The sequence below is a fragment of the Thermobia domestica genome, chromosome 1 (assembly GCF_964235325.1).
Source record: "Thermobia domestica chromosome 1, izTheDome1.hap1.1, whole genome shotgun sequence".
Taxonomy (NCBI): Eukaryota; Metazoa; Arthropoda; class Insecta; order Zygentoma; family Lepismatidae; genus Thermobia; species Thermobia domestica.
This window is the reverse complement of record NC_137454.1, coordinates 28050917-28065310: the sequence shown is the minus strand read 5'-3', so window position 1 is coordinate 28065310 and position 14394 is coordinate 28050917. Positions and strand designations below refer to the sequence as shown.

The 14394-nt window shown below is 37.1% G+C and overlaps 1 protein-coding gene across 7 annotated transcripts in view; it reads left to right on the top strand.

Moving 5' to 3' along the window:
* Window positions 1–14394, top strand: part of LOC145683980 (myosin-IIIb-like) — a 569781-nt gene that overhangs the window by 448259 nt on the left and 107128 nt on the right. For 6 of the 7 annotated variants that reach the window (XR_014131222.1, XM_081755734.1, XM_081755762.1 and 3 more), the window contains one exon: window positions 10012–10116. Coding sequence is in view for 4 of the 7 variants with exons in the window: in XM_081755734.1 (XP_081611860.1) it covers window positions 10012–10116 (105 nt within the window). In the remaining 3 variants the exon portion in view is untranslated. Of the gene's footprint in view, window positions 1–7112; window positions 7199–10011; window positions 10117–14394 lie in introns of those variants that run through there. The other variant, XM_081755780.1, reaches the window with a different exon arrangement.

Below are 14394 nucleotides of genomic sequence, written 5' to 3'. Positions count from 1 at the left end.
CTCTATTGATGGAAATGAAAGCGTAGTCTGGAAGTTGACGCATGTAACAAACGCCATTATGGTTTGTTACGCATTAAAAACCCGTTAGGGTTTTAATGTACTGGAAACAATATATGACTGTTTTTTTTTCTTTTTTGACAATTTTATATAGTAACAATTAAAGAAAGACTGTTGTCTGTCCTGACGTATGATATAAGCGTGCAATGACAAAAGCAAAACATCTGCTTCTAATCAGGATGGCCACACTTCAATGCGTTGTGACCAACTTGAATTATTTGGCTTCAGAAACTAATACTCTGAGTCATCATAACCCCTGACTTTAGAACAGTTCTGAACTTCCTTATGGCTAAGCGGTTAGCGTACACGCCTTTATCGTAGGAGACCCGGGTTCGATTCCCGGCGGGAGCTCATCTGGTCCGGGTCCCACGTTAAACTGTAGGTCCACGTCTCATATAGCCTCGCTGCTGAACGGAACGCTAAACTTCAAATTAAATCAAATTTAGAAGAGTTCTCTTTTTTATATATGGTTTTCCAAGTTCTAATGACCTCGACTGAGAAAAAACACTGGAAAAATCTATCAAGGAGGTTGGCCATGGGATTCGAACTCCAAACCACCCTTTTGCAAAGCAAGAACGCCAATCACTTAAAAAAATTACATAACTGAGTCTTTCCACTTAAGTTGCCTCTTAATTCATCTCAATTCTAAATTCTAAATGAATCAACCATTTCGAAAAGGCCATATAACCACAAAAGTAAATTGTTTAGGAGAAAGGGAGAAAGAAAAACTTTGGATTGGAAACTCGACGCGTACAATGACATCGATTATATTGAGGCAATAGTGTAGGATATGTAACATAATGTGCTCAAACAATTGGTCTTTTCACAGGGGATGCGCGTTTCTTCACGTACGTCCCGAATTTGCACTAAAATGAATATGTGGTGAGGATCGTTGCGTGTTACTTGCCACGGTGTTACTTGCCACTATTGGAATTTCGTGTTACTTGCCACGGTTACCTTATCGCATATTTATCTGTCTATGGCAGCGTGTCCGTTGCCACGCACCTGCATCTAGATTTCACCTTGAGGGGATGGGAGTAATTTTTCTGTGTTGTTTTTTTCTTGGCTGGAAAACTCATTCTAGTTTCTTATAACAGCGAAACACACTTTCTTCCACAAATTCTTCTTTATATATATTTCTTCTTTAATGCTGGGCGTTTCTCTATTTCCTCAATTAATTTTTCATAGTTTTTATTACTAATTAAAGACATGCTAGTCACTAATCAAAGAATATATTAGTTTCCATTGCGAACACTTCTTTTCACGCGCTACACACGGAACGAACTGTTACGTGAAAAAACTTGTAGAAAACATTTATTTTTTACCTTTCTATTTGGAGATATCTCGGCAACTTTTCTGTTGCCGTCTTCTCAGTGAGCGGACTCCCAAAAGATTCAATGCATTTGTAGATGTTGCGCAACTGTTCCGTCGCCAAACTGTTGCCCTGCTGTCGCCCTGCTTAGTGACACCTCAGCAGCTATTCTGTCGCCGTCGCCTCAGTGAGCGAACTCCCATAAGACTCAATGCATTTAGCCAGAGCAACAAGATAGTTGTCCGACAAAATGTTGACAGTGAACAGTAGACCTAAGGCAACAGCTTGGCGACGGAACAGTTGGACAACATCTAAAAATGCATTGAGTCTTATGGGAGTCCGCTCACTGCGGCGACGGCGACAGAAAAGTTGCCGAGGTACGTCCAAGCAGAGAGAGAGAGAGAGAGAGAAAAAATAGATGCTTTCTACAAGTTTTCACATAACAGTTCGCTTCGTGTGTAGAATATGAAAAAAGTGTTCGCAATGAAAGCTAATACATGTATGTCTTTAATTAGTGATAAAGACATTTTGAAAAATTGATGAAATAGAGAAACATCCAGCGTTATATATATATCTATATCTATATATATATATATATATATATATATATATATATATATATATATATATATATATATATATATATATATATATATATAATATATATATATATAATATATATAAAGTTATCAAGAATATTCAGATATACACTAAATTGAAAGAAGAAATTGCAGGAGGAAGTGTGTTTCGCTATTGTAAAAAACTGGAATGAACTTCCCAGCCAAAAAAAAAAGATATTTACACAGGAGTCTATTAAATTTTGAAATGAAAATGAAATGAAACCTTGGAGTTTTGTTCCACGATTATGCCGGGTAGGCTAAAGGAGACGGCGATGATGAGAATGAATGAAATGGCAAGATGAAGAAAATGGGAGGAAATGGGAAAACTCATCCACACGGTTTTTGTCCACCACAAACCCCACTTAGCGCGAGCTGTGATCGAACCAGGGATTCTATGCACTAGAAGTGAACGCTTTACCACCGAAACCTATTAGATTTTGAATTTGATATCACAGTACAAGTAAATGGACCAATGTCAATAGGCATCTAATTATTATTAATGCTTATATTACAGGTAAATCATTCTAATACACGCATAGTCCATGCTTACCTTAATGTCACTATTAGCCTTTCTTCAGGTGGTACAGCTAGTCTGAAGTTTGTGCTTATCTTTGTTAAAGGTGCTGAAGGAAGACGCTAAATTTAGTTTACATGCCTTTATGAGACAGCAAGTGCAAGGTATACCGCAAAAGAGAAGAAAAGTATCTTCTATAAAGCTTGACGAGAGAATACAACGAATTCTCGAGAATCTGAGAAGAGGCTGTGATTAAAAAATTAAAAAAAAAAAAAAAAATAAATAAATAAAATAAAAAAAAGTGTCAGAAGTTTGAGTTACGTACAAAAGTTGGAATAGTTGATTACGAAGAAAGGGAACATGCTGTTGGATTTTGTAAATAATTAATGTTTAAAATCATAATCATTATGACGTGCGACGCGCAAGTGACAAGGTTCCTTGTGATGTAAAGATAAATCATTGCGTTTCTTCCATGCTTTCAGACGGCAAAATGAGCGCTCGAATTACTGAAGAATTTCAATTGTTGTGTAGATTTGCAAGAATACTCCTTTCATCAGAATCTTGTTTTGTTTCTTGTATTTCGCGCGAGTTTTGTGAGTTTTGTGACACGCATAAATGTAACAAGGTTCCTATTTCTTAAATCAGAAATTTGCTTTGTTTCTTGTGTTTCAGGTGATTGCCTTTCTTTGAAAATTTCTTGGGAAATTACTCCCACCCCCTCAAGGTCAAATCTAGATGCAGGTGCGTGGCAACGGACACGCTGCCATAGACAGATTAATATGCGATAAGGTAACCGTGGCAAGTAACACGAAATTCCAATAGTGGCAAGTAACACCGTGGCAAGTAACACGCAAACGGTGAGGATAGATATATGGCCTTTTCGCAATGACTGATTCAAATAATCTAATCCGATAGAGACACGAACACAGAAACGTTTAGAACAATTAAGAACGCCCATGCTCCCAATAAGTTTCGCTTTATGACAATAAGGGTAACTGCTTATGAGACATGATCCACCAGACCGACTAACCACAAACTAGCCTAAGCTTGCTTGATTTAAGGTCGGGCGCATATTAAGCAGAGGCAGAATAGCCAAGCCGAAACAAAGGGGACAGGAAAAGATGCGGAGAGACAGGCCTTAGTGCATTGACTTGTGTTATAGTCACAACGTTTGAGATGCCTTTGCCTAGCACATGCTCGAGTGAATATGCAGTGCAAGGCTTTATTACAGCGACTACAGTTCTACAGTACTGAACCTCGGCTCGGCTGTCCTGTCCTCTGGTCAATGCACGGACGACCTAAGAGTGATTTTTAGAGATGGCCCTTGTTTTTACCCAGATTATCGTTTATTAATTTATTTATGTCGTTTACTTATTTTTTTTATTTATTTATTTTAAGAGTGCACGTCCCAAGCTTATACCCTTTAAACTAAAGATGACGATGAGAAATGAATGGAGATAATGGAAATGAATGGTGAAAAAACAATGCGCAGCATCCGTGCCCTGAACAGAATTTGCAATAGACAGCTCTTGCTATCACGAGTCTAATTTTCTAAGTTTGGATAAGTCGCAGGGCACAAGATCTGAACCATAGGCAGGATGAGGCAAAATGTGAACAACACTCTGCCAGCAGATGGGGACAATTTCGATATTTTGAGGGGAAGATAGGACGTGTGGCGGTATTCCAGCAACTGACTCTTCCTTTCCGGGTCGTAATGGTGTATTCACGACTCGTCGCCTGCGATGAATGTTCCTGGGCGCACAACCTTTCAGTCAGAAATTCAATGACAGTCCGCTGTTTCAACCGGACGTCACTACTGAATGTCATGAATTGCTCCATTACTCTGGAACGAGAAGAGATAGGAAGATGAAACAAGTGACATTCTATAGCTTAAATAAACATCAGTGCATTAATGATAAACAGTTCAGAATGTTTGCAGTACTACTGGCCAAGTAGTGGGCTTGGAGTCATTACTTCCTCAACTATCCTCGTAGTATTCAGATTCATCTCATCAAATGGCATGGTTCTCGTATACCATCCGTTTTCAGGTTTTATAAAGAAATTTTGTTTTCACCCATTGTCTCGGAAACGACACATGAGCTTTTGACACTTATGTATACCATTTTGTTTACCTTAATAATCTTTATCGATTAGTATAAGGCCTACCGCTCACTGGCAACATTTTGTCGGGCAACTATCTTGTCGCTCTGGCTAAATGCATTGAGTCTTATGGGAGTCCGCTCACTGAGGCGACAGCGACAGAAAAGTTGCCGAGGTGTCGCCAAGCAGGGCGACAGCAGGGCAACATCTCGGCGACGGAACAGTTGCGCAACATTTAAAAATGCATTGAGTCTTATGGGAGTCCGCTCACTGAGGCGACGGCGACAGAAAAGTTGCCGAGGTACCGCCAAGTAGAAAGATAAAAAATAAATGTTTTCTACAAGTTTTTTTCGCGTAACAATTCGTTCCGTGTGTAGCGCGTGAAAAGAAGTGTTCGCAATACAAACTAACACATTCTTTGATTAGTGACTAGCATGTCTTTAATTAGTGATAAAGACTATGAAAAATTAATTGAGGAAATAGAGAAACCCCCAGCGTTAAAGAAGAAATATATATAAAGAAGAAATATATATATAAAGAAGAAATTATTGAAGGAAGTGTGTTTTGCTGTTGTAAGAAACTAGAATGAGCTTTCCATCCAAGAAAAAACAACACAGATAGATACACTCATGTCCAAAATTATTGTCTATAAATATGTTTTTTGTAGGAATATAATTTGATAACGAATTCGCCCGGTATTTCTTATGATGTTAGTATGTGTATAATCAGCAAAGACATGTATGTGGAAAATTTCATGTCAAAAGAGTAAGAACAATAAAACGAAAATAAATCTTTATTGTCCATTTAGCAACATTTTGTTTTACTCATTCTAATTTTCGTATTTATAATTCTTTCCTATGAAATTTACCACAAATATACATTTCCCGATTATACACATAGTATCAGTATTAAAAGTACCCTCCAAAATCATTATCAAATTATATTCTTACAAGAAGACAGTTATAGATATGCGACAATCATTTTGGACATGAGCGTACATTAATCGATAATGACATATCGCTGTCATACTACACACTACTACTTTCATTAATTTCCCACAACTAGAAAAATAGAGATAAAATTATTATCATTATCAATTTTCTTTCCATTTCAAATATAAAAAAGAAAAAAAAATGGTACAGTATAAAAGTAGCCGATTTTAAAACGTGAAGAATACACAGGAAGAACGAAGAAAGCCAATTTTTATATTATGGCTATACGTAGAACATCTGAGAGTACAGTTACGGTACAGTGTTGTCGGATTGCCGCTTTTGTTAGTTTCGTTCTGTTAGTTATTTCCAGTCGTTTTATAGTTTCGTTATTCTTGTTATCTTTTGATTCGAATAATTGTTCCTGTTCGCATTAGCTTACATAATGCTGTTATTTTTGTCACTCATTGACGTTCAGGGACGTCATTTAGGAGGGGGGGGGGCACGAGGTGCAATTGCTCCCTAAGAGTTAGAGAAATACGTATACTTTAATCAATTGTCTACTAATATATTAGTATAAAACGTGAAAGTCTTATGTCGGTGGTGCTCTTGCCCCCCTCAAGTGAAGTCTGAAATAACGCCCCTGTTGACGCTACCTTCAAAAGTTTATTTAAATTTATTTATTTAACCATTGAAATGAGCGGTAGTTTTTTTCTTTTTCTTTTTTTTAAACCAGCGATTATGTGAACTGTTCCGGTTGCCGATTGTGTAAATTGTGATATCAAATGCACGGCAACTTTTCTGTTGCCGTCGCCAGTGAGCGAGGGTATGGCAACAAAACTGTTTTGTCTCCTTGAAGTTGCTGACTGCAGGCGACAGCGACGAGATAGTTGCGCAACTGTTTTGTCGCCAGTGAGCGGTAGGCCTAATATGACTCATTTTCGAAGTTGTTGTTGTTGTTGTTTTTGTTTTTTGTTGTTTTTTTTAAATTAAAGCTGATAACATTGAAGAACTTGAAAGTCAATGAAGGACGAACTTTTTCACATATGGGAAACTTACTAGTTTAGTTGCGTAATAATTTGAAAAATGTGGGTTAAAAATGTCGACAAATTAACATCTATAATAGTAACATTGACTGACTTTTTGGTCCTTTTTAAATGTTGGTGTGACTATATCTCATTTCATTTATTGCCATTACGTCTGGACAATCTGAATTAGAATGACTTTATTCTGCAAAATGAATGTCTTGCATTCAATTTCGGATTAAAAAAAAAAAAAAAAGCTCTTTCATCGATTAGAGATGACTTATAGCTGTATCATATCAAAGAAAGAATGGGAGCGTTGTATTTCGTAGTTAAGGGTGATCAAGTTGCTTGTACATAGCATGGTTCTACGTTTTGGAGAATATATGTAATTACGTTGTGCACAACCGAAACCAAACAATTATCACACAATCCTCGTTACACTTTGAAACAGATAATATCAATACATCTTCAAAAAGTTTATAAATTAAACTCCTTCTGACAGGTGCTAAATGGACGAGCGAGGTGCTGTAGATGAGAAAGATATCACTGTATTAGATGGAGCTAAGGTTCAGTAAACTTATGTTATACATTGTGACGTCTAGGTATTACGTTCACACGAGGAGAGACTTCTTTCCGTTTTGGTAAGTGGCTTTTTGTTGATATTTTCTAAGTAGTCCGGACAAAGTGGGTTTTTGTTTACCGGCATACATGCTATCACGGAATTGCACGCTAAAATGGCTTGTTTCTGATTAATTAATAATTGGCTTGTACTTTTTGTTCTTTAATATAGTTGGCATAGTCGATTCGTCTAAGCCCGAAAGCTATTGAGCACACCATTTACCAATCATTAGTTCGAAGCCCACTTTATCATCATTCAACAGATTAATTTCTTTATCTTTTTACCTTCCTCGTCGCTTTCTTCAGCCTACCGTCGGTCGCGAGCCAGAATAGCTTGCGGGGACATTTTCGGTAGATCGTGTTAACGCTTCTGTTAAGAGGCCTTATCCCGGCGAAATTAAAATACCGCTAATTTTACAGTAATTATGTGATATTTTCAAATAGATAAAAGATAATCGAAATGTGGAACAAGAGCGCCCTAGACAATATCATTTTACATGAGGTACCGTTATCACAAGTCACCTAGTGGATTTCCGTTTTTAGCCGTCTAGAAACGCGAAAATAAATGCCGATTTTCAAAATGGCTCAAAATCGAAAGCAGAAAAGTGAGTTGCGATAACGGTATCTCATGTAAAATGATATTGTCTAGGGCGCTCTTGTTCCACATTTCGATTATCTTTTATCTATTTGAAAATATCACATAATTACTGTAAAATTAGCGGTATTTTAATTTTGCCGGGATGAGGCCTTTTAACTAACCTTGATTCCTCCACTGAGCTAACGCTAACGACAGGGGGCGCTGACGACAACAACTGCTTGTTTCTGCCGCGCAAATGCCATTGTCAGCCTCATCTTAAGTTGATTGTATAGACCCTACGCGTGGGGTTACGCACGTTATGTTTTTCGTGTGTATGTTAGATATTTGCTAACTTGGTTTAATTTCATATTTACTAGAAATGTAAGTTTATAGGCAATAAATAAATGTAAGATTTTTTTTCTTTTTTTTAAATTGATAGTTCATTTTGTTGATTGTTCACAGTGAGATTTAACGGTACGGTAGCTCAGAATCTTCATAAGTTTGGCGACCACTGGGCTAAGCGGACCATTCACTTAACAGCAGCAAAATCAATGATCCAAACATGATCCTATAAACCATAATGCACTGTAATATAATACGTCTATAAACTGAACTTCTATTGGGCTTTGTATCTTCTTTCCGTGATGTTTACAGTCCTACAGGGCCGTGACGTGGCGGGGGGTGGGGGGGGCGAGCGAGGCGACGACCCTGGGCGCCGAAGTAAGAGGGGCGAAAAATTCTGGAGAAAAAAGGAAAAAAGATAGGAAAAATTGCTTGGAATATATGTATGGGGGCGTCATCGTATACTCTCGCCCCGGGCGCTGATTTTCCACGGCACGGCCCTGCAGTCCTACTATTTTATTAATCTTTTTTTAAGTGTTAGTATTTTGTATATGAGCACTGCGGCGTAAGCAGGAAGACCTGATCTGGCTTAAGCTTCCTCTCTTAGTACAGTGATATCTAAAATGGATTCTGTTTACATCTGATGTGTTCCATTTGTGCTACCTTAAGTTCTTTCTCTCTCTCAATTGATTTACATCTGTAGATGTGAATAGAGATCATTAAAAAAAGAGGGGGTGGATGTTTATTTAAAAAAAATATTGCCGAGTCCCTGCTTATCCGAATTGTTAGCTCACTTGTCTTCGGTGTGTGTAGTCACTAAAATTTTCCAGTATTGACTTAGCATCATAAGGTAATTGGAAAGTTACCTGAATGAAGACGTAGCAAACTCCAGTCCAGAAACACAGAAAGAATTGCGCCTGGGAGTGGATGAGCTTACCATGTATTACTCAATTCAACGTGTACCTTCTGGTCAGCCATAGATCTTCATCAGCTGTAGCGCCAGAGAGTTTATTTTAGTGATTCCTTCTATCCGTACACTCATCTCTCCCGAGTTTTATTGATCTCGATTAAACGGATTTGGAAACCAAGGAAGAAACTCCATAACGGTCCATTCAGTTTAAAATTTCTCATTTTAAATTATCACACAGTATATAGAACATTTCTGGGTTACGCCTATGCTGATACGTATTACAACACTAAAAAAAATTAAGTCAATACACTTGCTAGAAAATCAATATACTATCTGCGATATTGGTGATTGTTTTATACAGCAAGCATTTTTTAAAATAGTACCCGCTTCAGCACAAAATTAAAATACGTAATTGGTTACTATTTGGATTTATCTAACCAGTAATGACTACCTAGGACTATTCTACAAAACCAACTTAATACATACGTAACTTTCGCATTATAGGCTTTGCAGACCCTAATGTTACGCCACTGATCACTGTGAGAGAGGTCATGCGAAAGCGCGACCGTCTCATATCTTTACTGGCTTCTCTACTGAACTACATTTAAACTATATATTTAAAATGTCATTATGCTTATTTCTTAATATACATATTATGAAATACAATCTTCGTCGGTGGAATAATATCAATTGAAATAGCTGATATTAAAATACGTAGCAGCTTTGAATAATCTATGCTTGTTAATATTGATGAGTATGTAAGTGACCTGTATATTAATTGTGAAATGTTAATTGTGGCAATCTGTCTTTCAAACGTAACATGTAATTAAAGTACATACTAATGTCGTTTCATTGTTATTTAACTGAAATTTTATGGCTACTAACCTACGTCAAGCACTGCTGAATGTGACATAGAATTGAAAAAGACAATACTAGCTTTATCGTATGTGGCCATAGATGTTACGTGGTAGCTAGAGTGATTTGATGTGTGTTCTTTTATTTCGTAGCTGTGTACTGGCGGCTCGGTGACGGATTTGGTCCAAGGTCTGAAGAAAAGGAATGAAAAGCTAACAGAGAAGCAGATTGCTTACATCTTGAGGGAGACAGTTGAGGTGAGTGAAACATTCTTTGATGACACCATATTGTGTGTTATGTAAACATTACCTGAAGACCCGCTAACACGTTTGAAATTATTGTCCTACCTTTCTTTGCATGCATAATGAAAAAAGCTTGCAAGTTTAGTTCAGTGAAATACAAGAAACTGTTCTTTTTTATGCTTAAAAATTTGATAGTCTTGGAATTTGATTTTGTGTGTGTTTACTGATGCTTACCACTGAGTAGCACCCTGTAAGGTGCAAATTTAGTTTGAAACGAATCAGGGGCGTCATTTAGGGGGGGGGCAGGGAGACCCCCTGAGTTTGAGATTTATGTAGATTTTATCAATAGAGTAGTAGTAAATGAGTGAAAACGCGAAATTCTACTTATATCAAGGTGTTTCCCCCCCCCCCCCCCAAGCAAAATCTGAAATGACGCTCCTGGAATGAATATAAATATTTTTAGTCAAATTTTGCTAGACTTTAGGTAAATTTACTTTATACTTTCTTATGCGTACAAGGATATAATCAATGAGTGAATGTTTAAAACATTTAGAGAACCATCCCGAACAGATTTTCAGAAGTTCAACTTCTGCAAAAGTTTGTCTGCTTAGCTTATTTCAATCATGCTTCCATTTTGCACTCTTTCAATTAAATATTTCGTGCACCGCTATCTTCTGGATCACGAACGGCTCTATCACGAAGGTGATTATTAAAAAGGATTGTACTCTTCTATTCAGCATCTTATGTGACTTGCACGGCTTTGTACATCTCTATGCCATGCACATGAATCATGTTGCTTCTTGTAGCAATGGATGTTCAAGTCGTATGACATACAATCAGGCGCGCACCAAAAAATAAATAAATAAAATAAAATTTAAAAAATAAAAAATGTTGGGAGGGATCCAAGCGTGGGGGTCTAATACTACAATCCACTGCGTCTATGTAGTTTTGAACGGGTATTATTCTGCATCCGAAAAGACGATAAGTAATAGTAAAATACTTCCTATTTTTTTCAGAAGGACCTATTTTTTCCACGTACATTTTCAGAAAAAAAAAATGATAGAACTAGATTGTTTTTATAAGAGAAATAGCACAGATAATATGTAGACTAAGATCAAATTTTCATGCTACATCAATCATTTCCCTGTTAAACAAGTATAGTTTTATTAAGAAAGTGTACAAATGTATTTAGAATTAGGAAGTTTTTTTTTGAAAGGGGGTGTGTGCGGACCTAGTGGACCCCCGTGGCAGCGCCCCTGCATACAATGAATTCCAAGAGCGCCCATCAGGGGGGCAAGGGGGCGCTCGCTCTCCCCCTTGAGAGAAAATTGTGCTTCGGAAGATCGAAAATCCAATAGATATTTTAGAATAGTTACCGCAAAATTTGAGACTATATTTGAAATGTCGCCTATACGTGCCCCCTTCCCTTGGAAACTACAACATGGGCGCCCTTGACGAATTCTAGAAAGATTGAATTACGTTGTTCGTATTAATTTGTTATAAATGAACTTTTTTTTTTTTTTGGTTAGTTTTACGTTCAGCGAATATGTCCTTTAGGCTAGAAGAGACGGATGATTAATGAAACTGAGAGATGATGAAAGAATTCGTGGCGTGAGATGTGTGAGGAAACGGGAGAACCCACAGACACAATGTTATTCATCACAAACTTACGTGGTTGTGGATTGATTTAGCAGCCCCTGGAACTAGAGTTGAGCGCTCTACCAGTAAACCGCCGTGCTCTTCATAATCAGCTATAGGTATAGAATACAATTACAGTAGATCATTCTCGTCTTTTACGTCTGATAATTTTGAGTCCAAAATTACACGGTTTATTGAATCACATTTTTTTTTTTTTTTTTTTTGTCCGGTTCGTCCTAGTTGAGTCTTCTCATACGTGGAGATTCAATATACGATAATATACTCGTATGTACGTATACCAGGGTAGTTCATGAAGCAATGAGTCAAGAAACAGTGCGTGCTGTAGTCCCAAAATTTTCACAAGGTACACTGATGTATACGCTGTTTCGAGAACATTTATGATTGGCATAACCGACCTCGTATAGGCAATAGAAGGCACCTGACAATATAGAAGGTGTTTCTTTTTTAAATAAATAAACGACATAAAACGCAGGGCCGTAACTTGTGGGGGGGAAGGGGTCAACTACCCCCTCCCCCCAAGGAAGCTCCCTGCCGTTCGAGGGGGGCCCATTTTAAGACTAAATTTTCTTACTCCATCTGCGATACGAACATGAAATTATAAATGAAGCATCAAACATGTTCACTATATTTTATTAATAAAACAGCACACAAAAGGTAACTAAACAAAGATGAGTCGTGCTCCGATTTCAGTAAAAAATGTCTACTCTTAGGAGCCCTAGGAACAATATTTATTCATATGGATGTGAGATTTCTCAATATTGTCCCCTTAATTAGTTTGTCATGTATGGAACGTGCCCAGGGCATAACTAACGCCCCGTAGATCTTGCCGTGCGGGAGAGTTCACAGGTTCTGGGGCCCCCATAAAGAGTAAGAGAAAGATGAAAACGGGGCCCAAGAATTAGAAAAACAACTTTTTCTAGGGGGCCCAAATACGCGTATTAATGCTTGTTCCCCTTCCCCAGAAAAAAATCTAAGGTACGGCGCTGATAAAACGCATGTATTTATGATTCCATTAAAATATAAGGACTGCAATACTGTTCTATAGTGTAAAAACATTTTGTGTTATTTTGTTGGTAATAGTCCTCAGATAAATTGTTCCATTATAACATAAATGGGCAAAAGGAACCAACCCAATGCGAGAAAGAATAAAAAATCGTGCCCGATATTCCAGAAGAAATTAAGAAAATTGTGCTGAGAAGTAGGATGACAATGATATTCACTGATCAAACCAACATGGACAAAGACAGAGCAGGCGTAAATCTTTCCATTTTTTCTTTCCCTCTATCTCTATGATTTCAGTGGGGGGAAAAAATCGATCTTTCTTTTCGCACGATCGATTTATTTGAACAGCAGCTAAGAATGGGATAGAAAAGGTGATATAGCAACTTCATTACTGGAGTCAACACTCTATTAAATAGATAAATATAAACAAGACAAAAGTAGAAAGTTATGCGCATTGAAGCAGAGGCAGGGCCGGATTAAGAGGGGGGCTTAGGGGGGCTATAGCCCCGGGCCTCCAGTTGCACAAGAGCCTCCATTTTGATCAAAATCTCAACTGACTATCTAAAAAGAATCATGAAGATACAATCATCATCATCATCATAAAATAAAATATGACCAAAAATATTAAACATATTCCCTTAAGAGTCTTCATCCCGGCGAAATTAAAATATCGCTAATTTTATAGTAATTATGTGATATCTTCAAATAGATAAAAAGTAATTGAAATATGGAACAAGAGCGCCGTAGACAATATTATTTTGCGTGAGGTACCGTTATCACAAGTCACCTAGCGGCTTTTCGTTTTCAGCTGTTTAGAAACGCGAAAATAAATGCCTATTTTCAAAATGACTCGAAATCGAAAGCAGATAAGTGAGTCGTGATAAGGGTTTCTCGTGTAAAATAATATTGTCTAGGGAGCTCTTGTTCTACATTTCGATTATCTTTTATCTATTTGAAGATATCACATAATTACTGTAAAATTAGCGGTACAGTGGAGTCTCGTTAATTCGAACTTGGATAATTCGAAATATTGGATAATTCGAACAGAAGTCCATTCCCCTTGAAAACTGTATTGAAAACAATAGTAAAAAATCGTGGATAAATCGAACTTTTGAACCTATGTTTTGGATAATTCGAAGTAAATACAGTTGAAAAGTTTTAATGTTGGACATATGTAAACGGAGAAATACAGTTTTAACGTGTTTTCAGTTATCCAGATGCAGCCATAGGGAAGAGTAATACAAAAGATAAATAGAAAATCTATATAATGATAAAGATAAAGGTGAGTTGGGGAAGGAGTAAAAATAGAGAACGTGTGCCAATCTCATCTTGTTTCAGAATTGGTTGAAAATTTAATATGAATTATTGATAAAGTCAACCAAATGTTATTAATATCGTATTCCACGCAATACATGAAATTCAAGGTTTATTGACCGTACAAAAAGAAATCAAATTTAAGCAAATGAGGTTTACGACTTCTTAAAAGTGAGAACACAATCTTCAAATTGTTACTAGTGTTTAATTGTTAGGGCTATTCAATGCATGCTGTAGTGTTGTACGTAAATATATTTTCCATTGTACACGTAGTTTGAATTATGTGGAGTCAATGTCGTTTGTTAGTTTGCGGTATTC